The sequence below is a fragment of the Pleuronectes platessa genome, chromosome 19, assembly GCF_947347685.1.
Source record: "Pleuronectes platessa chromosome 19, fPlePla1.1, whole genome shotgun sequence".
Lineage (NCBI taxonomy): Eukaryota > Metazoa > Chordata > Actinopteri > Pleuronectiformes > Pleuronectidae > Pleuronectes > Pleuronectes platessa.
Window position 1 is genome coordinate 2518152 of NC_070644.1, and position 25721 is coordinate 2543872.

A 25721-nucleotide genomic window follows, 5' to 3' on the forward strand; every position below is an offset into this window, starting at 1 on the left:
CCAAGACATCAAGGACCTGAGACGTGGCTGCACTTTACCTGTTTTTAAATCATTGCTTAAAACATTTTTATCAAAATACTTGGTACTGGTTTCAAAATATAAAACAAATCCCTATTATAATTAATATTGTCCGATATCAAAAATCCATTTTCGGTCCTTGTAATTGCTGGGACATCCGTTCTGCCACAAGAAGAAACCATCACACACAGAAAAGATTTGATTTTCAATCAAAGGCACATTTATTACCTGAATTATTTATGATGGAGTCATTCACATCAGTTTTAAGAAGAAACATTCACATCTTTACAGAAGGCAGTACGATACAAAAAGTGCGCTGCTTGACTCACTGATTGTAAGAGTGTGTGATACACACTTGCAGGTCATTAGTTTCCCATTTTCTCATTAAAGAGGTAAAATAACAGCCACCACAGTAACTGTCTACTATTGCTCCTGATGAAGGGATGATGAGGACATTTTCAGATCAACACTGATAATAGTCAGACCCCAAGCTGAGCCTGAGCATGTTCACATCTGTCACATTTCACTGGAAATAAAGAGTTTGTTTGGTTAGTTCTTTGCAGAAAAAAGTGTTTTGTTCAGACACAGCAGTGTCTTCACTCGCTCTGCCTGAACAGACAACAGTCTCAACCCCTACAGCCTCAACACAAATGCATGGAATAAAGACAACAGGAGTCTTCAGCTGAGAGTTTCATCAACTTTGCAGTGCAGGAAAAAGACGGCGCAAGTTCACTTGTGCACATCTCATTAGAGTATACGGAGAAGAGATAGTTGTGGCAGTGTTTCAATTCAACATCTGGAATGATGTTGGCCTTCAGCAAGTCAAAAACATAATTTGTGTGTGTTTGTGTTTGTGTGCCTGTATGTCAGTCCATTTCATCTTGTAGTAGAAGGTCTCTCTCTTCGCCTGAAGTGCTTGTGGTTGCATCTGGTGTGGGGCCACCTTCACGTTTATTTCTCTGTGTCAGGGCCAGAAGAAAGAGGATGTTACGATGTGCTCAGGAGACAAAAAACACCATCAAGCCAAACTGCACCTGAACACTTGACTTTGAAACTTTCGAAAACAAATCAGACCAGCTTCATTTCAATTTGAACAAGATGTAACATCCAACATGAGTTTGCAGTTTGCAGCGTGTTCCCTCACAGCCACCAATACAGGACAGTATCTATTTTCATGAGACACACAGCACATTTACACATGGACAGACAAAGAGAAGCTGCTGTGTTCAGGGAACGTCAGGGAAAGAATGTACTAAATGAATGAGTAACAACAGAATATCCAAACAACTATTTGAATTGAGTTGCCAAGGTTAAATACAAGCATCCAATCTAATAATTTAAAAAGTTGAAATATAATTATTAAACAATATTTTCAATAGCCAGCTGTAAAAATAATGTCAGTAAACAATTATACATGGGTCATTGTTATTAGGTTTACACAGCAGTGTTGAAGTTCAGTACAGTTCAGTTTTTTGTTCTCTTTGTGTTTGAGACACACAACTTACATACTTGTTCACTGGTTTCATTATCCCTGTGGTTATTCCCAAAGTGTATTCAGCATCCAGGGCCAGGTTGAAGAAAAATATTCCAAGATTTCGAGAATTATTATGAGATTAAGGTATAATTGTTCTTCTAATATTTGGGAAAAAAGGTCTAACGTTTACAAGAATAAACTTGGGTTGCATGTCACCTTACAAGGAGAGTACCAGGAGATCTGTTGCCTGTGGGAAATGAAGAATGTGAAGTTGTACTGGAATGGATTTCACAAATAATGTGATACTTCATCTTGAATGTTTTTATATTATGAGTTAGAAAAGATTGTACAAGAGGGCTTGTATTCTGAAGAAGGGAAGGAAATTATCTCTTATGTGGAGGAGAAAATGTGGTGGACGATATTTGGTTACATCTGGCTAAAGGGGTTTCATAGTTTCAAGATGAGATTGGTTTTGAGTCTAGAGGGAATGTAACTCTGACGCATGCTTTTCCTTAAAAATGTTTGTGTTGTTTCATAGACTTATGAGACCGATTCTATGTCTGACTTATTCATGTGATTTCACAACTTTACTCTCAATTGCAACTTTAACCTCGAAATCATGGCTCTAATAAGATGCCCTGAGATGGCAATCAACTGCAGGTACAAGTGTAGTATTAGACGATTAACAAAACTCAAAAAAAGTTTTACAACATCATGCCACTATGTGGATAAGATGGCATACTCCACAATACATTACATATTTTATTTTCTATCACAGTAGCAGCATACGGTAAATGTTAAAGCTGGTATAGTTCATAACTTAATGCCATGAGTTGTAAAGTCATTAACCATTTTAAAATGTAATTAAATAAAAATATATGATGTTCATAAAATCTTAAAAACGAAGCACCCACATTTTCATGACAGTTGGCCAAGACCGAGGTCTTGTCACTGGGACCCCAATCAACACATCTGCATATCAAATGTATTTATTTCTGTATATTAAGGAAATCTAACTTGCCTTTGGTCGTGTCCAAAGCTTAAGCACAAATGAAAAGAGAAGCAATGAATACATTTAAACATCTACGTCTTTGTGTGTTTACCCACCTTAGTTATTTATGTTATATTTTTCCTGTGTTTCATGGCCATGTGAGCCTTTTACTGGCTTTTTGTCAGAGGCCTAAAAAAAACACATCAGCTTATAAGAATAATACAAAGATGATGAGCAACTGGTATGATTCAAGGCACCTGGCAGCATCAGGTTTTGGTATATAAGGATTCATGCAGGGAGTCAATTCCTGTGGTAATCCATTGGACCATGCAGTAAATTATGAGGACGTGCTATTAGTTCATTAGTGGGTCTTGTTCATATGATCATATGCGATTAAACGTTGAGGCATTTGGTTTGTTCAACTCAACAGCTCATTTTGATCAACAGATTATTATGCAGAAGAAGGAAATATAAGAAAAGCATCAATAATGAATTTAAAAAACATATTTCAGAGAATATGCTTAAAATTTGTATTGAAAGATGATGATCAAGAAATAAAGGATTTGACAGTCACACATGCAGTAAGCCTGCCCTCACATGAGATTAAAATGTAACTGCACTTATTGCCTGGTTCATGCAACTATCACTCAATTGATTGATCGTTTCAGCCATAAATAAACCAATCCTGAACTGACACCTGTATTGTCCAAAGTTCAATATTGAAATTTGAGATTCTGAAACCATTAAAATTACTTGGACAAATAAATTATCGTTGCCAAGTAATTTTTGGTGAACTCAAGAGTATGTTTACCATCGAACAAATCCCTCACTCGAACAAATATCAGTTGAACTATTATAACCTTTTTTATTATCATCGTTAACTAAAGGAAAACAGGAAATGTGACAAAATATTTAATCTCCGTTTTATGTGGCATCTGAATCTCAAGTTAACACCAGTTGCCTCAATATAGAAGAAGTTGAGTTAATATAGCTGCACCGATGCCTCTCCAAAGGAAAAGTTTTTGAATCAGGTCAATTTTGAAAAAAGTTGACAACCAAAATACGAAATCACACGAATCAGAATTTGGCAAGGTGATTTGGATCTCGTAGATTGGAAGTGTTTGGAAACATTTTACAAACCCCGGGGTTCTTCATCACTGTGGAGATCATTGCAGCATTTCTATCAGACCTCTGCAAACACACATCAAAAACATTCATACTTTAAGAACTAAACCACGTCACTTGAACTTCTTCACCTGACTGTACCACTGACTGACTGCTGCTCATATAACAGACCATAAAAACACTGAGTGAACTGAAAGTACTTATGTACTGATTAACTTCAACTGGTTGATTTATGGCATTATTATAAAACATCAAGTATAATGTGTTTCATAACACACACACACACACTTGACATAACAGACATGCTGGGAGCTGTTTGTCTTTTTTTGTCCCCGGCAGTAGGCTACTTTTGATTGGTTTGAAGGAATTCTTTTTTGGCGGTTCCAATTTTTGTTGCGAGTTAGCGGAGAAGACTGCCGCTGTTCTCATACCTGTTTGCTAAATCTAGGAAAAGGAGAGGCTCTCTGCACACCTACAATTTCTCTTTTTGTATGAGAGCAACAATTCATCCCTCCAAGTCTTTGTTATGCATAAATCAATGTGAGGAAACAAAACAGAAAACTGGCTATACAGTATCTTCCCAGACATACAAAGCAACAGCCCTATCAATTTACTTTGGACCGAAAAAACACACATTGTAGTTTATGAAGGACATAGAATACATATTTTCACATGTAATATGCAATATATATAATATATTGTGCATATATTTCAGCTTACAACAAACAAATATATATTTAAGGGATTGGCTCGTGTGGGACACACACACACACTTCAGGTGTGTATATATATATATTTTAGATATGTATATAGTATTTCTATTTACATTTTTATATTCTATTTTATTTTATGTCTGCTTGTAATATTCTGAGCATTGCCATAAGAGAGCCTATGACCCAAGTATTTCATTGCAAGCGACTTCTTAATGTAATCGTTGTTTATATGAAAATAAACTCTTGAAACACACACACACACAAACACCCACACTTACATTATATAATATTCAATATGTATAACATAAATCAATGGACATTTTGTAATTCCTGCTCGTATTAAAATGTTTTCATAAAAAAATTCCTCTTTATACATGCAACACAACTATGTGTTGCACGAGTGAGAATTGGTGTGTGACCTCGTATGAACTGATGCACTCTATGCTACTATAAATCTACTATCCACTATCTTTGACGTTTGGACTGACAAGGAAGCCTCACCCTGACGCCATCTGTTTGAACTGATAAGGAGGCCCGCAGTGACTCTGCATTAACTGATGATACAGCTTTTCTATTAATATTGCAATAATTCTGATCTTGTTAGTTTGTTGCAAAAAACTAATTTAAACCCACAAGGCTCTTCAGTCTCTTCTAATGTTACTTGACAGGGACACAACACTCTTCAGTCAAATTCCACTATAACTGAGAACCTTCTTGATTTTAATTTCTAATTTGTTTCCTTAATTTAACAGTCAAATCCAGGTCCACTTGCCAGGGGTATGTGGTTTGAGACTACAGGGATACTACCAATAACAGATCATTTTTAACCGTAGCGTCACTTGTCCACCTAAGAAAAATATAACACTACATTTGAAACATTGTTTAATCTCTCAGAACTCACTGTTACTAAACGGCTTAAGGTTTTCTGTTCAATCTTTTTAAAAATAAAGGTTGGTGTTTTTATCTGCCCTTCTTTGAGAAGCAATTTTGAAATGTTTACGACAACTTTGCAGCATAGCACAGTTTTTGGGCTTGTATGCCGTCACATTTGATCATCACATTTAATTTAGCCAAACAGACTAGACCCTTAATGTATAAAGTGTCAATCTTTTTCAGCTCCATTCCATTGGTTTGTGGGGAAACATGCACAACTGTGCAACATGCTGCATGCAGTTAAAAATAAACATGTCAGTACATGCTGTGTGGCAGCTTTACCCGCACTTTATGATGCACCAGAGCAGCGATTATTATCGTTGCCAGGCCGAGAGCTATGAAGCCGTACTGCATGTACTCCATCACAGCAGGAAGAATGACCAGGTTTGTGTGGAACGTTTTGAGGATAGGCCCGTCTATATATCCACTCTGAGGGGGAAAGGGCAAAAATAAAAAGGAAGGAGGGTTGTTTCAGTATTTCAGTTTCCAGAGCAGAGAATCATTGAGCATCGACAATGCAAGGAGACAAACTGACTATACTTTTTCGTCAATATCAAATGTTCAGATAAACTAAATAATCATATCTCCAATCTTATTGTTTAAGTAAGTAAATACATAATTACACTTCATGACATAATTTGCCGATTTAATAGTGATGTCTCATGATGTCAATTATTGTATGACATCAAAATATGGGGGGGGGGGGGGGGGGTTCATTATAAGCTTTAGATATTATATATTGATGCTATCAATAGAGTAATGAAGTATTTCCACACTGCAGTATTACTGCTTTTATCTAAATACTTCTGAAATCACTAATTAACTGTCTAACAGTGATTATTTCAATGATTTCACTAGCTAATACTGTTCATCTCAACAGTCATGAACATATCTAAGGTTTAATGTGTCTTTATGCTTAATAGAGATCTTGTATTGTATGAGTTTGATTTACACTTATATTTACAGTAATTTACAAATGTAAAGTACTGCACAACAAGTCTCTTGATTCACTCTTCCTTATTAAATGCACATTTTCCTCCTGTTTGTTTCATAAGCCTTAAGGAAATGACCACTGAGTGATTTAATAACAAATATCTACGTTTTGTAAGCATTATTTGATAATGGCTAAATAAAAAGGTCTTCAATATATTTCTTTGGATTTTAGTGTTAAGTGTCCAGTATCCAGGAATTATTTAAAGTGGAATCAAAGCACAGGAGACGTACACTAAGATCTGCTGAACAATTACACAAAACAGAGACAATGATGATGATAACAATTAGAACTGTGTATAAAAGAGATCAGACATGTAACGACTTACCTCCTCAAACCAGATCATGGGCATCACCACCTCAGAAATCTTGCCAGTTTCTCTACAAGGACAAGAACACCAGACTTCAAACGCGAAGGTTACACAGCGAGAGGTAAGAAAAACAGGAAAGAGCCCTTTATATTGAAGGATGAATAGATTCCAACACAATACACGACAAATGATAATGGTGTGACAATAGCTTAGGGAATAGGCTCCTTACGTAATTCCGGACACTCTCTTCATGTACAGGTTGAGCTGCAGACGGATGGAAACATTGAGAGGGACACCGGTTTGCTGGGAAGACAAAAACAAATTCTTCAGTGTCAACTTCTTTAATTAGTAAAAATATCACCTCCACTAGAGAATTGGGAGGATTAAATCTCTGGGCCAGTCTAAAAAATTTTTTCCCATGTAACCACAGAGAATAAACAAAAGCCGGAAATCTTCATGTACGAGCAATTCTTCTCAAGGCCTTCTTTTGATGGAAGGGACAGGAAGGAATCCAGCCGGCTGTAATTGTGGTTTGTGGCGTGCCGTGCTGAATCAAAAGGCTTTTTACGCACGACCCAACCATAACAACTTCCTCCTATGCACAAGCAAGGTCGATCCTGACATGTTTTTCATTTGAGACGAATAATGCGTCTGGCCAACAGTGTGGTGCAGGTGCATTGCTATGAAAAGATTGTCCTCTGTTGGAAATGTAAATGTCAGGGTTTAGGAACTGTGGCAGCGTCAAAATATGTTTTGAATATTCCTGATCAGTGGTTCATTCACCTGGAGCAGGACCACAACTCGTGGATATGATTGGCAGGCGATAGTGTGCCAGCATCTCATCTCAGGGAAAATCGAGCATTTCTGTAATGAGCTTTGTGGAGGATCTTGTGCATCGTGCAGTGACTCGCACAAGTAGAGGAATAAATGTGTTCTTTTCAGATTGACATCAGGATGTAGAGAGAATATTAAATCATAGATTGCAGCAGAGAGGTGTTCAGACCTGATCTTTAGATCCGTCCTGAGTGATCCGGTGACAGGTCTCCTGCTCTAAGTTCAGGTCCGAACTCACCCAAATGCATCCTGATCGGGCCCTGAGATCCGACCACTGCAAAATGCATCCTACAACACATGTGAGGGCCGTCTACACAGCTGCTGTACTCTGTCCTGCTACAGTTTCACAATTAACCATATGTAATTTCCGATTATCACATTGACAGGCTGACAAACACTCCGTGAAATCGGCCACACCTGTAAACTCAGACTTGTGATAGTTCAGCACAGGAGAGGAATACCTTGTTATAGTCAAAGAATGTTTCTCAGTTTAGGTATATCTCTATAAAGTATTAGATCATGCTTCTGTACACAGGTCACACTCTTATGTAATTCACCATAAAAAAGTTTTTTGTATAGCGATAAATCAGGACATGGATCATCTCAAGGCACTTAGTCAGGTCGAGACCGTACAAAATTCTACAGAAACCCACCAGTTTCAAGGAAGAAATCTACATCAGAACTCAAATCAATGTGGGCGGCCATCGGCCTCGACAGGTTGGGCAAGAGGGACAGGAGGGAGAGAAGAGAGCGAGACAGCTGTTCTCTTAGTGGGACAGGGGGCATTAGGTTCTGAGATGTTAACCTATGCCATGCCAGGTTGAAATAAATAAATAAGCCCAGTGAAGGACAGTCTTTAGAACTGGTTGGCATCGGGGGTTAACGTGCACATCAGTCTTTTCTTTGATGCTTTGACTGGGTTTCAGACATCTGGGTCTCCTGAATAAACAGGAGAGAATTACTACAATAAAAATCCATACAACTACTATATCAGAACCAATAAATAAAGGATTAATTGTAGTCTATCGAATAATAGTTCACTCAAATCCCAAATCCCTACTTTTCAATGATCCGATAAATATATATATTCTGTTTGAATGAAACCATGGCTGCAAAAAGATGAATTTGCTAGTTTAAATGAAGAGACACCCCCAACCCATTTCAATACTAAATATTCCTCAAAGCACAGGCAGAGGTGGAGGGGTTGCAGCAATCTTTAAATATGACCGATCAATCAACCCTCAAGTTTGTTGTAGTTCATTAGAAAATCTCATCCTCAACCTCATACATCGAGGCTGAAATCACTCACACCTGTTCATCTAGTTATTATAGATATTCAACCCGGCCCCTACTGTGAAATTGTATCTGAAGTCTGTGAGTTTTTCAACATTCATCTAGATGTTGCTAATGACATCCTCGGATCTGCATTTAGTTCACTGATCAATTGGTTTTAGTAACTAACCCAAACATGTAACTAACATCACTCACTGTTTTAGTCATTGCCTTGAGATAATGTTTTGATTTGGCGCTATGCAAGTCAAACTGAATTGAACTGTGTCATTCTACTGTTAAATAAGGGAACCACTTTAAATAGGCAGCTAGAGAACAAATCAATATAACGTTTAAAAATCAGCATTTTAGAGAAAAAAATACTGTTTTACATCCAAAGGGAGTTTGTGCAAGGCTATGGAAAGATGCACAATAACATGGCATTCAGGCTTTTCTTGTTTTTCTGAGTTGGTTTCTGGCAGAACACATTGTGATGCAGACATTTCCAGAGCTTCAAATCAGAAACAAAAGTCGATGATTCCCGGGGTGTATTTTCTCTAGCTTGCAGTGTCCTCTCACAAACCTGGATTCACCTAATATGTAAAACCTTCCCTCTCCAACATGTTATCACCGTTGCCTTGCAGCTCTTTCAAGTCCTAATGTTTCCTCAGTCATTTGGCCCTTTAACTACAAGACATGCTAGAGCCGGAAATTTACCCTTAACAGTTTGAGTCTGCAGGAAATGAAATGTCCCTGAGCACCAGGCCACATTCTCTGCAGTTAGGGTTCCAAAAAGAATGATTAAAGAAGAGGCATGGGACATTTTAAGCACTTAAGTACCAAACTTTTACAGGCTGATGAGTTTGTATTTGTGTGTTGATGATAATAATAAGCAGCCAGATAACAAAGTCACATATTAAAATCATGATATGATTATTCATTTGAATGGAGATAATTTGGTTCGATGTGCAAAGCTGTCAGGATTTCCCCCACGAACACACATGATGGAGCTTCTGTGGCCATCCCATCAGGGGCATGCTCATGTTCAGCGTCAAAGGTCACTCGAACACATGGACAGGACGAGGGGATTAACCCGCCGGCCCTGTGATTAGTGGATGACCCGCTCTACCTCCAGGGGCACAGCTGCTCTAAAATACACATACAGATGGAAATGGGTGCACACAGGGGTAGAGAGCACTGAGAAAGTGCAGGATATTGGTAACTCGTGATTTTTGTCCTAGCCCCATTTAGAACAAGTTATGAGACAGCAAAAAAAAGTGAGTCATGATTCATCTAGATTACAGAGATAACATTAATGTGAGCGTGCAGCGGTCTCCATTGTCCAGAGGGAAGATACAGAGACAACACATGATGATACAGACAGCAGATAATCTGATTATTATGGATTTAAGAGCAGATGAAGTCTTATACTCTAGACAATAGGAAATTAAAACACACACACACACACACGCACGCACGCACGCACGCACGCACGCACGCACACGCGCACACACGCACGCACACGCGCACGCACGCACGCACACACACACACACACGCACGCACACGCACGCACACACGCACGCACACACGCACACACGCACACACACACGCTCTTATTGGAACTTTGTCCTGGCTAAAGCTCTGACCAAGCGCTCATGGGGAAATTAACATGATGAGCTAATCATAGAAGTAATGCAAGTCATATGTTCAGTATCCACAATATGATTGAAGCATTGGCTCTTAAGCTTCAAGTGATCAGGTCAGAGCTCTGGGTTGTAATCAAATGGTGGAAGATGAGTGGAAGATGAGTGGAAACAAACTACAAAAAGGTGGTCGGAGTCCCTTTTCCTGATCCACTGTTTGATGCAGTTTGTTATAAGTTCTGCATTGCCTTTACATCTGGCATAGAGTGCATCAGTGTTTGAATATTTTGAACCAAAAAATGGGAGATATCCTGTTGATCCCAATACCGAAGGTCCTGATTGAAAAATATTAGGTTTATAATCTTATATTGTTGATATGATATAAATGAGAGATTCAATTGGAAAAGTTGACTAATGTTTGATCAGCAAAAGAAGAACCAACCACATCCACTTTCAATAATGAGTTGTGCTTAATTAGCTGAAAGGGACTAGTTAGTGAGCAGGTTTACACAAAAACTACTTCAATGAAATTCGGTGGAAGGCTACAGCAAAGGAAGAATCTATTCCATTCTTTTTTTCCACTTTCTTTAACATGGTGAGATAGGGTGCTTGCCTTAGCGGTGGTATGCACTCTTTGAGCACCCTTCTACTGAGCCTACAGAATTTGTTTGGGCATTTATCACCAAAGACCAGCAACAAACCTGCCTTCTGTCAGGGAAAAGGTCCTCTCAATAAGTATAAAAAGAAATAATTCCAAACCCAGAAATGAAACTGTTCCCATTACATGCAGGGAGAGACTCCCAGAATTTTTTTCTCTTGGACAACAAAGTCTACAGCTCCAGATACAGAAAATAACCTTCCTAGAAGCCACACTAAACCACAACAATCACCAATTCTAGATCAACCTGACCAAAACATCCCAATTCCTAACAAAGCTCTAGAGAGAGTCATAAAAACGGCATTCACTTTACCTTTTTAAAGAACCAAACAAAAAGCTAAACAGCAATGACAGATGACAGATTTTACATTATCAGCAAATCTGCATTAAATTAGCATGTGTATAAAGTCAACAAAATAAGTGCTAGCTATTCTCAAATTGTACTTACTTTACAAATGTCAGTGTGCTATACACACACTACACAAGTGATTTCCCTTAATTATTAACTTGATATCAATCTAGACGTGCTGGATTCACCTGAATACTGTGTTTGGAAACATCGTTAAATCTGGCTTGGAAAAAAAACTGTTGTTATCTAAGCCGATGTTTATTAGGGCCTTACAAAACTTGTCTTACAGCTGTATTTATGGGGATATGGCCCTATTTCCAATTACCTTATCACACTGCAGGCTACAGTGACTTACAATATGATTCATGGCAGTCAGTTATAAAACTAATCAGTCCCTAGTGCTTACAGATAATTGAAAGACCAATGACATTATCTTAAGTACCATTTTACCGTTTTATTGTATGATAATAAAATCTCTTATCATCGAGTACATTTTCTAAGCAAGGTGCGACTTTGAAAACAAGGAAATTAACACAAGGGTCAAAGCTCTTCCTCTCAGTTTACATACACTACCAACAGCATGCAAGAACCACCAAACACGTAGATAGTGATTATCAGTATTACTTATCGAGAAGTGAAAGATTGCAACAAGATAAAGTTAAACTTAATTTGCGTTTGTTGCATGTACAAATCTGACAGTAGCAGAGGGACAAGGTAAAGATATAATTTTAACTGAGGAGACCAATGTTCTTAAACAATGATGAATTAAATACCCATTTCTCCATAAGTCTGTCTTTGAGTGTGTTGAGTTGAAAAAAGGACACAGATTTCTAATATAATGAATTATTAGTCACAACTCTCATTTTCTAATCTTTTTAGACTTAAAAGGCCTATTGGACAATATATTATAGACCGGTGTATGCTCAGTTGCCAGTAAATTGTTAGGTACCTAAATTATTATTATTATATAACTGAAATGAATGCAATATAAGATGTCAATCCTGTCGTCACGTCATGAAAGTTGGAATTTTTCTGTTTATTGTTGCATGTCTCTAAAACAAAAACAAAAAAAGGAAAACTGGCCTTTATTGTTGCGGAATCTTTGACCATCTTCACACATTACTGTTTATGGCACTATATATTATGTATATGGTATATTACACATCATATCTGTAAAGGAGAATAGAGCCCGTCTAAGTCCAAAGATACTCCCTTCTTGGAGAGCCAAGCTGTACCTAAGGTTGGGTATAGATAAAGGGCCAACCAGCAGTACATTGAAGTGTCTACGTTGAGGGACTTTCATTTATAACTCAGATGCTCCAGACAGAGAGACACCAACTTCAACCCCTTAAAAAACGGTACTGCACTGAGACATATTTAAAGAAAGAGCTCGTACGAATATTTAAATCGTAAAAGAATGAATAATATTTAACCGTAAAAGTACCAACCTTTCACATACACTCGATCCGATATTGTTGTGTTTGTTTGCAGAAAAGCAACAACATTTTTTTTTTTTTTAAATCACACTTGACCATGACCCATAATACAAAGCTTGCAAGTCATTCGATGTAATCAGTCTACATCTCGAAAAGAGGACTTCAAGGACAACAAGGCCAACAACAGCCCCACTAAAACAATTTTCTTACTTCCGATATCCTGAGTGATGCCCCTCTCGATATCCACTCCTTATAGTATATGAAAATGTTTTGTCTATAGTGCTAATGCAAATACTTGTAGTAATTAAAATATACATTTTCTCTTACTGTTGTATGTTCTTCACTATATATATTCTATATACATTTGTATAAAGAATAAAACAAGTGTGTCCAGTTTCTTGAGGGAATACAGATGGGCTAATTTCTGACAATGATTTAACTTAAAGAAGTTAAAGAAATTAAATGTAATTTAATATAATTAAATATTGACATGAACATTTGGGTGAGGATGAGGAGGATGTAATCATGCATCATTTAATCCATCTCTAGGGTGTAAACAAAAAAATTTGAAAACTTCTCAATTACGCACTATCATCACGATATAAGAATATGCATCGAACACACAGTGAATTTAAAGTTTGAAGGATTTATACTCTGAAATGTTTAACAAAATTACGGCCACAGAAATCATTTCCATGTCTCTATTTAGAAGAAACAAAAGGCAAATTTCAAATGTACCCACAAACGCAACCCTTTCATGGATTACTGATATTGTGAGGATCTAATTCTGTTTACATCATGGGGACTTGTATTCTTGTTGAGCACAACAATCAAATCTCCATAATGTACATTATTGACTTTTAAGATGAAAACATGTTGTAACTAGGTTAGGTTTAAGTTAAAGTTTGTGTTAGGCCAGAAGTAACAATATTTGATCTTCAAGTCTCCAGGAAATCAATCTAAGTCGATGCAACGTCCTGTGTACTTACTGGGTGAATGTCGATGAAGAGACCATGCTTGTCCTCATTGGGATGGAGGCCATCCACATAGTCCAGGAGGACAGGATCAGCATTAAAGAAGTGAGGATGAGAGATGAACATTGGAGATTCTGTGGAAAGGAGACGAAACAGAACAATTCATAATCTGAACCGCAATGAAAATGAAAGACTTCAGGAGAAAGTTTGCTTGAGCCTTAACCACAAGTTGTGGGACTTCACAGTATCTGCAAAACAGACTTGAGTCAAGATGTGATACTGCGTCGTCCCGACAAACAAAAAGATAAAGACTTAGACAAAAATGTTGACATAAATCCAGTTGTGCATTTGTCATGAATACTCACTGTGTCGACAGCTGCTGACGTTCAGCAAGCCGGACTGTCTACAGGGGCAGAAACCTTCGTTGGGGGAGTAGTCTGTCCCGTTGGCAAACAGGGTCTTGGGTGCCACATACCGATAAAGAGGGATTCCCTTCATCACACCAGGACGCTGGTAAACAAGCTCCATAGACCTGCAAAGACATGGAAATCCGTTTCGTACGTTTGCAAAAGGAGTAACGAGAGAAATGGAGAGACAAGAATCACTCACCTGCAGGCGTCAGGGCTGTAGAATGGCAGAGTGCTTTCTTTTGTCATGAACGGAGGCCACATCTGCCCAGCTGTTCCATTGATCATGTTAGCCTGAGGGGTCCGCCAGTAGTCCAGCTGTTAAAGATAAAATATTGAACATTTGAACATTCATACACTGCTTCTATGCGCAGCACTTTTTCTATAATACAAACACTGCTGGCACAGCTGTCAGGGGCAATTTGGGTTTTGGCAACTTTCCCAAGGACACTTTGATTCAACAGACTGGACTGATAAAGGAGTTGACTTCTCACCTTAGTCAGGCCATTCCAGGAATCAACTTTATGAGCATTCTTGATGTCGTCCTGTCCGGTGAAGATGGTGAACAGACCCGTGTTGGAGTTGTTGAACTAGAAGAAACATGAACACCACATGCTGACTGAAACAAGTGGAGAATAACAAACATATGCGAACTGGACTCAGCACTTATGGCCTCAAACAACAAACTGCTTATAGTCTAGTCTCGCGGACCAGATGTACACTGTGGGTTTCAGCCCTCCATTGGATGTCTACGTCAGGCTGCATTCTCCTTTCACTTCCACCCAACATAAAACACCTACATACTGAAAACGCGTCCTCTCTATCTTTTGTGGTATTTTCTTTGTGGATAATTTGCAATTTTTAAAACGTTCATTTATTAAGACTGTCATTTTAGTGACAACGGTCTCCTCCGTAGGTAAAAATCTTTTACCAAACCCCTCCCTCGCACGGACACTATTTTGCATCCTGACCTTTGGCCGCTCAATACAATTGTAATTTGGTTTAAAGAATTACAAACCAGCCAGAGCACATTGTCAACTAATGCAGAATGATAAAGGCTGGTCACACTACATTCCAGCACTGACACAGCTCTACAAGATTAATTGAGGCCCAATTATCACAATAGATAACACAATTGATTGACTATTGGCTGGTGCAAAAGTGTCTTCATGTCGTCTGCTGAGGCTTGGAGGTGATAAACTTCAACTCCTGTCAGCATAATTTACCAGTTTGAACACTCACTTCGGCAAAAAGGCCAAACTTTCCAGTTGAGGGCAGCTGGCCGGGTAGATACTTATTAAGGAAATCGACGAGTCCACTGTCATAACCCCACATCAGCTCCCCGACGGTCTTGGTTATAAAGGGTCCTTCCTTGAAAGTCTTGAAGGTGGCGCTGATCATTAAACGAACTGCGTACGGGAGATTTTCCATCATCACCGCTGCACCCTGAAAAACACAGACTGGGGGTGAAAAGGCAGACAACTGCAGAGGGTGCGAGTCAGTTTACTGAAAGATGTGTGGGGAACAATGAGAAATCATGTCCTACCAGCACCAACATATTTGGTATCGTTACGATGTCGGACTCGTTCCCTACAGACATGGAAGGCTCGAAGAAGTATTGTCTATATTCCATGTATGACACTGTGTCGTTTGGATGAAATGTGATGTTGTCTTTCTGACAGCGTTTCCTGAAAAAGGAAAGAAAAACATTCATGCATCCACAAGCCTGTTCTCCAGTAGTCCAGGCATAGACTTGAGAGCAAAAGAGGTTCAAGGTAAAAGAATCGTACCAAAGTGATGAAGAAGATGATGATAGCTAAGATAGAGAGCAGAGAAGAAGGGAGTCTTGGAGCTGGGGAAGTGTTGGTTATCGACTGTTGGAGTGACACTGCTGGATCCAAATTTGGTTTTTAGAGGAGATTATTGATAATTTGTCTTGGTTGTGTGAAGACTCCTCACCACAAACTCTCAGGACATCTTTGTCTGTGTTTTCTACGCATCTCCGCTTTTTGAAATGGAGATTTTTTTATTATTTTTTTTTGCATCTGTCAGGCGTAAGAATCAATCGCTATCCAATTGATAGTGTTTCTCATATGCAACAGATGCACGCAGGGAAAAAAACGAAAATACGAATAGAATACAAAAATCGCAGACAAATGACTACCATCAGACTTTGCAGTCCTTCTGGCCCCCCGAGGGAATCATTTTAAACTTTTTCCGTTAAACAAATGGAAAATTAACTCAAAGTTGCTCTGCAGCAGTAAGATGAGAGCCACTTGACAAAGCGCTGAGTTGGCAAGATTCTGACATGAAATCACTGCTAATGGTTTGACTGTTTTCATCCTCATCACTGGAGATGGCAGTTACATACCATCTAGGTTAACACATGCTGCTGCAGACATGCTGAGTGATGCTTAAGAATGGATAGAACCCCCCACACACTTTTATACACATGATATGGTTACATAACAATGTTTAGGATACATCCCCTTTTGCATGAGTGGCTAGAGACGGGTTCAGACTAACCTACATACTGGATGAAGGGAACATAGTGTTCCATAGTGAGCTAATCAGACTCAAAGTCACAGCTCTGCTTTACCAAGGAGAGAGCATATAACCAGTCAATATCAGGACAATGTTTTAATGGATACAATTGAAAGTTAAGACAAATAAATAACATTTATTTTAGTTAAGTACATAGACTATACATAAAGATGGACAATCATCTCCACTTCCAAGGTCGGGTCACTACAAACACTGGTCCAGTCTCCTTTGTAAATCATGATGTTATATCAACCCATTTTTAAAACATCAGTCCAAACCTAATGGAAAAATGAACACTTACATAACTCAGTGTGATAAAAATGACCTAAACTCAAACCATGTTTGACAAAAGTAACTATGTGATGTTGTACTTTGATTTTTTTGGTTTGATCCATGTCCCATCTTCTAACGTGGAGGGTATTATAAATTATACTGAAACCAGCAGAGAGCTATCAAAATGCTTTGGCTTCACTTTTGGGATGCAGTCATTTCATCCATTTTTATCTACAGTCTTTGTCAAGTATGCAAATTGAATGCACCTGACAACAGCTCTCAAGGTTGCAGGACAAAGTTTACTGATAGGAAGGTACAATACAGCACAGAAAAGCCATGCACGGGTGATGACACAGGGTGCCGTCCAGGAGGACGTTAATCTAATTATGTAATTGTGTACCTGTACACATAAGGTCCTCGCTGCTCCACCATGGGCTTTTCTCCTTTCAGAAACTCCTTGGGGTTGAGGATGTTGAAGAAGTAGACCGACATGAAGAACGGCACAGGGATGTCCTTCCACATGGTGTAGGTTAGATCATTCTTTGGGTCGATCACTGTGTTCTGACATGAGAGGGATGAAGAAAAAAGTTTATGAAAAGAATGGGTTGTTGCATCCTTTATGCTTTATCAGTTAATCTACAAAGAATCTTAAAAGAAAGAATTGAATCTTCCCGTTACCAAAGCTGGATCAACACATGACATGTCACAAATGAAAAAACAACTGATTAATAATGATTGACTACTCATTTCAGCTCTAACAAATTTCAGTGTGAATGAACGGACATATATGCATACATTTTATATTCAGCAAACCGTAATTCCCACCAAAAGACCAGTGTTAACACCATAAATGCCATGTGTGTTCTGTAACTAACAGACTTAGTGCCGACGGCCTTTTTTTTCTTATCCACTTGGCACAGTCACTATTGATCCCACTTCAAGGGGTTCAATACATTCAGCACTAATTCTGTTACCAAGTGGTATTTAGAATTTTGCAACTTTTGGGATACAAACACCAATTTAAGTAGGATAGGAGGATAGAGTGGGAGTGAACAGTTAATCCTGGTAGGACCATGGCTCTGTGTCATAACAAATATTTTTTTTGCAGATTTTTTCTTTTACTGATTGTTCAGTTTGAAGTTTTGATCAGGATTTCCCAGAGTCTAGAGTGAGGCCTTCATAACGGTTAAAAAGCAACAAATGTTCAGATTTTAGAAGCTTAAACAAGCAAACAAATAATCAACTAATCCGTTGGTTGTTTAACCCCTGACTGGACATCGGTGCTCTGCAGCTCCAGTGAAAAATGTTTACTTTAAAAAGGCATTATATTAACAAACGCAGACAAAACCTCATACATAGCCTACCTACACATATGTACCTATATAAAGACATAAACATATACCTATATAAAGATATATTTATACACATACATACGTATTTTTATATATGCTTCCCTAATATAAATCTTTTTTAATGCAATAACCCATTCAAAGATATTGTTTAAAATATCACGTTGAGCTAAATTACAGCAATGTTTCAAATATATTATTACTTAAATTAATAATCAAAAGTATTGCAAAAATCATAATAATAATAATAAACTGAAGTTTGAATGTGGCTGTCCTTGAATTTCACATGAATGTATATAATCATATACATATCTATATAACGCTCATTATTATCAGGTTTTTTTATGAAGCTGTGTTATCCACGAGTGTCTGTCTGAAGTCGAAACTTCTGGTGAAAGTCTGCATAAAGCACAGACTAACCTGAGTCCCAGTCAAACACTGTCTGCTAGCGTCAGTCTCACCTTCACGATCTGGTCGTCGATTATCAGCGGCCCCACAAAAGTGAGGACTATCCCAAACACCACGGCCAGGACACCGGCCACCGCGAACCCCACAGCCACCCGGGACTTATTCACAGGCATGTCTGCTGCCTGTGCTCAGGGTCTGTGTCCCGGTTTGTTTTTGTCGCGGGTTTGTTTATGTCCGCGGAGAGGAGCGTCTGAACGGAGCGGACTCACTGTCAGTGACTATCGCGACGTCTCGGTATCAAACTGTGTCTCTCTAAGTAACAGTCTACTGAACCTGGGTCTGTTTATCCTCTGATCGATCATGTTGACCTGCTGCTGTTGTCCTCCCTACTTATGCAGCTACATCGTCTGCAGACCGCGCCTCCCAAGTGCCGAGGATTCTGGGAATTATAGTCCCCGCTAATTCTGCACACGCGCACCGATTCTCTCTCTATGATTCTCTCACAGTGAAAGGATTTTTCTAATATCTCGCTGAAGAAAAACTACCAAAACAACTCTATGAATGATGCACCACAGGTAAAAGTCCTGCATTTAAACGTATACTCAAGAACAGTACAAGGTGAAGCTTGTTATATTAGAGTATCTGAAATATTTCAAAAAAACATAATAGATTTAATAATAATAAATAATATTGTATTAGTGTAAACACTGCAGGAGCGCAGATCTGCAAAGTTTCAGTTCATGTTATCAAAATGTACATTTTAATTATCTTATTTTGTTAATCTTATAACAGTTATTTGAGTTGTCAAATAACAAAGGTAAAAAGAGTTACCTCTTTGTTGGAGAGTACGAGGAGCCTACCTCAGAATTGTACTCAAGAAGAATCCTTGAGTAAATGTACTTTATTACTTCCCAAAAAAGTTAATATATATATAATGATAGCCTGTCTTTATTTTTAAGTGCTACACAAAAAAGGACAACTAAAATAAAACTAAGACAGTAGTCAAACTCAAGTGCAACAAAAATAACTATAAACAAAATAACTATAGTGTCTATAGACAACAAGTGAAACGGCACAAACAGGAACAAAATCTAAAGTAATGGATGAAAATAATAAGTCATTTGGGCAAAAGGAAGTTTTGAGAGAAGATTTAAGAAAACACAGTGAAGTTGCTGGTCCTAGTTCCCAACCATCTAGAAAAGAGAAATATATTCCAGAGGGCCAGGGCACTTGCCAATCAGATACGCTCAGGCTATGGGTTGGTGAGGACTGAAGCTCATCCAAACTCTCAGCCAAACTATGCAGAGCCTTAAAATGGCAGCCAGTTATTAAGGGATGCTAAAACAGGGGAGATATGATCATTCTTTCGCAATTTAGTTAATCGCATTGCGAATGCATTTGGAACAACTGGAAGCTTAGCAATAGGTTTTGGTTAATGGCCCGTTAACATTGCATTAAAACTTCCTATAATGAAAGGAAGTAACAACATGATCGTAATCTGGATTTGTTTTGTCTTTTTAATATGTGACATGGGGATTGATACTCGAGGGGGAGCTGATGGAGCTGTTTTTAACCAGAGTTAAGGCCCTGCCAAAGGGTCATTACATCAATCTAAGGGGGTCGACGCATGATAATGAAAGAGGATAAGAGAAAGAACAAAGTGCAGACTCTTCATGCTGACGTTAAAACAGTTCATAGACATCGATAGAGCACCAACTTAATACTCATGTGCAGACTCACAGCCAAATGGTTGTATTTTATAAATGTATACATTTTTCACGCAAAATCTGAAGAGCAAAAGCTATGCGTTGTCATGGGAATTTCTCAATAGTCAAGCACAAGTCATTACAATGTCTTTCTGGAAGTTTATTCTACATCTGCAGATGGGCATCAATGTACAAGACCATGGAATGGATTTCATACAATGAGCAATGACATACAGGAAAAGCAGCACTTTATACATCTCCAAGCCCCTCCTAGAGAGGAGACAAATGTTATTGATCAACCTCTTTCATGTTAAGCAATAGGTGACCCATATCCTGTCACCTATCTTTCCCAGACCTTTGGAATGTAGCATCTACTGTTCAAGTTCCCTTGAGTAGTTTACAAACACAAATCCTCTGTTCTGTTAAGTGATTTGTTTGGTGACCTCGTCAGTGAGGATGTCACATAACAGGTTTGAGTGCACCCCTGACTTCTCAGGCAACATCTGTTATCTTTCGAAAACATCAAAGTACTTCCTCATATCAATCATTGCCCTAATAGTAACATTTATATCACAGCGTGTACTGATTTAAAAATGAATATATGATTAACTCTGAAAAATGCAAATAGGGTCGACCCAGGTTCAAATCAAGCTCTCCAACATTTTATTTAAATATGACTTCCAACACCTGACACTTGACACCAATCAGCCTGTGAAGGGTACACACTTCCAAGACTGGAACCTTTTAGAAAAAGCAATAAGTCGTCTCCTCAACATGTGTTATTAAAAACTTTACTTGTGCTTCACTGTTTAACACCAAAGCCTAATTCATTTGATTTTTTTTGGTATAATTTTCTTCAATGGCAACGTTAGTATAGAATAGCTTAGAATTTATAACAAGTAAAACAAGTAAAGTGGAAAAGTTAAGCTGTCATTATAACATCAATAGAACTCATTAGGATTCTATCATAATGGTAATGGGTCTAAATTAAAACTACAGGTGCCAAGTCACACCCACACTCCCACTTTCACACTTTCACACTTTCACACACACACACTCACACTCACACACAGACCCTTGGGCTCATCCGCCCGCAGGAGTGCGGAAACATTATGTCGAACCGTACCCTTTGCCTTATCTTTAGCCTGTTTAGATTAGATTCAACTTGATTGTCATTGCACAGTACAAGTACTTATTTAACGAAATGCAGTTTAGCATCTAACCAGAAGTGCAAAAAAAGGCAGTAAAGTGCAGATTATTGTGCGTATTTAAAGTGGAATGTAAATAAATGAGAAATATATATGGAATAGTACAGTACTAACAGGTATTGTATGATATAAGAACTATGAGCAGTAAGAAATATATATGGAATAGTACAGTATTAACAGGTATTGTATGATATAAGAACTATGAGCAGTAAGAAATATATATGGAATAGTACAGTATTAACAGGTATTGTATGATATAAGAACTATGAGCAGTAAGAGATATATATGGAATAGTACAGTATTAACAGGTATTGTATGATTAAAGAACTATGAGCAAGATAAATATATAAAAATATATAAATATGAATATACTATAGGCGGGATAATACAGTAGTAAAAAAAGTAACAGTGTAGTGCAAATGTTCAAATGTTCAGTGGTTTGAGGAGAGTGTGTGGCAGCCCAAGCCAGGGTGGAGGGGGGAAGTATAGTCACTGGAGAAGGTGTGTGTGTGCATCACTGTGATGCAGAGTTCAGCAGGGTGACAGCCGCAGGGATGAAGTTGTTCCTGAACCTACTGGTCCAGGAACGGAGGACCCTATAGCGCCTCCTAGAAATGAGGAGGGCAAACAGCCTGTGACTGGGGTGTGAGCTGTCCTTGACAATGCTGCGCGCTCTCCGCAGACATCTCTTGCTCTGAACAGCTGCAATGGTGGGGAGTGAGGAACCGGTGATGCGTTGGGCAGTTTTCACCACCCTCTGCAGTGATTTTCGGTCCGCAACTGAGCAGCTGCCATACCACACTGAGATGCAGTTGGTGAGGATGCTCTCGATGGTGCAGTGCTAGAAATTATTCAAGTCCAAATAAGGATCGATATATATGTCCGCAACAAGCCGAAACTACAGGACTCATTCATGATGCAGTCAGAGATTAAAAAGTCACTTGCTTCAGTAAACCCAAACATCCCCACACCTCCTGTACACCTTAGACCCCAATCTCCTCTTTGGTGGGTTAGCACCTTAATCACTGGTTGGTTGTCTTAGCCATTTGTTATGTACATGGACCTAATCGATGACACAGCTACAGAAACACATTGAACGGCATTTGAGTGTGACGTGTGTCGCATGCCCTGTGATGGAGATGTGTAAAACCTCATCATAACGGAAAAATTGCTTTTGTAACAAAGAAAAGAAATATTCCTCAAACAATTTGGAATAATTGGCTTCTAAAAAAAAAGAATTTGAATCCATAAACTCTAGACCTAATTTTCACGACTCTAACGTATTGAAGTGATGGAGTGACTTACTTTAATTATTTGGTCCTTCATCACCCCAGGTCCCACGAATAGCAGAACTGCTCCAGAAAGCACTGTCAGAACCCCCGACACCATAAATCCAATGGCTACTTTGGATTTATTTATGCGCATGGTTGAGAGTAATGAACGACGTTGCCTAAGAACAGAAGAGAAGAAAGTTCCCAGTTGTCCCTGAGTCTGCAGTGTCTTAAAATCCGAGCATGGACGGTGCAGGATGGGTCGAGAGGAGGCTGTGGTCCAGCGTGCTGGCTATATTTACACTGTGCAGACCCCGCCTATGCACGCACTGAAGGGGGAGTGGGTTCATCCTGTTAAGCGTCCAACCTCAAATCCGTGAAAATCCATGTGGAGTCACATTGAAATCAGATGACAGCTTAGTATGTTACTTCATGTGTTCTCACTTTGTCATTATTAAACAACGATTTCTGGCAACACAGATCATTTTGAAATGTCCCCTGGGGACTGACGACGCAGTGCATGTGATGCAGATGTGTTTGTCAGCTGCACACAAGATGATCTGTTGTGACATAGCTGCCCCCATGGCCACATTGCTTTAATGTATTTCATTTATTACCATATTGATTTGACCTTTTTAAAACACACACAGATCAGTAGGGTACACATATCAAACGTATACAAATTACCTCATATCAGGTCATTCTAAACATATTGATATTTAGTGTGCAGGAATCCTCTAATTCAGTGCCAGTGGGTCCCTTCATATCCATATCCTGCAAATTCTAGACTTTCAAGAAACCCAGAACCCACTACCTGCTCAGCATAACTTTTAGGTTGTCTTTCAAGTTCTACTCCTCGAACAAAATTATTACAGACAAGTGGATATACTGATCACTACATGGTAAATGGAACACATTTATACAACACATGGTTTAGGGTTAACCCTAATTCCCCCCTCCACCTCCAAATATTTGAAGATGCAGACAGGAGAAGCAGGAAAGGAGCCACCAACCTTTCGATTAGTGGACAACCCACTACGTCCTGAGTCACTGCCCAGTATCTAAGGGGGACAAACATTCACTGTGCAATACCTGTTTATCGTCAAACATCTGAAAGCTAAAGAGACAGACAGGTGTACCCTCGGAAGGTAGTGGAGACCAAAGACAGAGCAAAAAGAGAGGTGATATGGACTATTACTCATCATCAGGTTACTGTGTGTTTGCTAACCTTTGCTAACCTTTCACAGAGATAATGTGTTGATAGCGTTTTTCCTGGAGGACATAGGGATGTGGTGGTCTCGCTATCTTTGACCTTTTAATCAAACAAACCTTAAAAGAATGAGCTTTCCCAGAATATACGTATTTAATTCCAAATTTCCTAAAAGAAATGGTTGGTAGTGGTTAATCTTCAACATCTAACAACTTCAGCTCTTGAGCTCCTAGTGGTACAACTACAATCCCAGACCTCAGCAGTTAGAGGGTTAAATGCCCAAATTGGACTCAAACAAGTAATATGAAGATTTAATTTATTCACATGATGAGTGTGGATGTTGGTTGAATGTTTGGGATTTGCTGCCTTCAGATTGGCCCCATATACCTTAACCACTTGATCACCAAGCGTGTCATGTACACGCCTTTCCAACATCGGAACCACAAGCTCACAAGTTCCATTTGAAAGTATCAGCAGTTTATTGTCCTTGTAAGGTTACTACAAGGCAAGAGGCCTGTGGGGAAAAGTCTTTGGCACAGTTGTGACACAATTAAGCTTTGAAGTGAGCGACTACTGATTTTTATTTGTGTTTAGCCATAACCGAATAATAATTGTATTTGTGTTGATTCTTTCATACAGAGATATATCCTATAGTACTAAAGAAAGAGCAAACTAAGTCTTTGCTTACAATAACTCCTTAACTACTTTAACGACCGAAACTTTCAGAAATTAGGGAACCAGAAGAATCAACCTCAAGGACTAATCTAGGAACTAGATTTCGTTCCTGTTTTTATCTGGGGAATCGTGTCGATTTGGAAAATTAGACCCCAGATGGATAAAAAAACACTCAGTCATCCCATTTTGCTTCATAACCTGGATTGTTACGTTCAGCTAAGACAGGGGTCTCAAACTCAAATTACCTGGGGGCCACTGGAGGCAGTATCTGGGTGAGGCTGGGCCGGATCACGTATTCCACAAAAAAAACTTTGCAAAAAAATCCAAACTTCTCAAATGTCCTTATTAACAGTTATTTAACTTCAATGGATTCTTCTGAACATGCTTTCTCTTGCCTACTTCTTGCTGCCAGATCCGGTACCTCTCGTATCGAAAAAAAATATAAATATAACAATATAATGTAATCACTAGAAAATTACGGAGCCCCTGTTCACATCGGTGGATAAATTACTAATTTGTGGCCAGGCAATAACAAGATAATCTAATAAGTCATATATAAAGCTTTCTTAACAACAGCATCACAATTTCATAAAATAATAACAAATGCAGACTTCTAAGATGACCCAAAATAATTATGCACATCGCCATGTACAGTCTGTGGCTCGATGCGTAAATGTCACCACCAGAGGATGAGGGAATTTAAATCATTATAATTCATCCACACATATCAGGTGTAAATAATAATGTAAAACAGCCCAGATTGTAAAATGTAGATATTAGCTCAATGACGTGTTATAAACTGCTGCGGTTTAGAATAATCCGTCTGCGTAAAGAAGCTCCCAAAACCTCACAGCGCAGCGTGTGCGTAAAGGAGCCGTGGTGTCCCTTGAATTTGCCTTCAATTTAACAAATTGTGTGTGTGTGTGTGTGTGTGTGTGTGTGTGTGTGTGT

The 25721-nt window shown here is 38.7% G+C and overlaps 1 protein-coding gene across 7 annotated transcripts; it reads right to left on the minus strand.

Moving 5' to 3' along the window:
• Positions 1-215: 215 nt before the first annotated feature.
• scarb1 (scavenger receptor class B, member 1) lies at positions 216-19126 on the minus strand. Of its 7 annotated transcripts, XR_008333042.1 has the most exons (16): positions 18754-19126; positions 17344-17504; positions 15673-15814; positions 15369-15572; positions 14621-14716; positions 14329-14444; positions 14085-14251; positions 13735-13853; positions 6785-6858; positions 6574-6625; positions 5537-5683; positions 3624-3674; positions 2600-2672; positions 1709-1739; positions 1524-1549; positions 216-977 (listed from the first exon to the last, which is right to left on the minus strand). XR_008333042.1 is itself a non-coding variant. In XM_053410776.1 (15 exons), exons 1-13 carry the CDS (start codon positions 18871-18873, stop codon positions 2601-2603), a joined length of 1521 nt encoding a protein of 506 aa, XP_053266751.1. In that variant the 5' UTR covers positions 18874-19126; the 3' UTR covers positions 216-977; positions 1709-1739; position 2600. The 7 variants fall into 7 exon arrangements, 6 of the variants coding, with proteins under 6 accessions (XP_053266751.1, XP_053266754.1, XP_053266750.1 ...); XM_053410776.1 differs by lacking the exon at positions 1524-1549; XM_053410779.1 differs by lacking the exons at positions 1524-1549; positions 3624-3674.
• Between the last annotated feature and the right edge of the window lie 6595 nt (positions 19127-25721).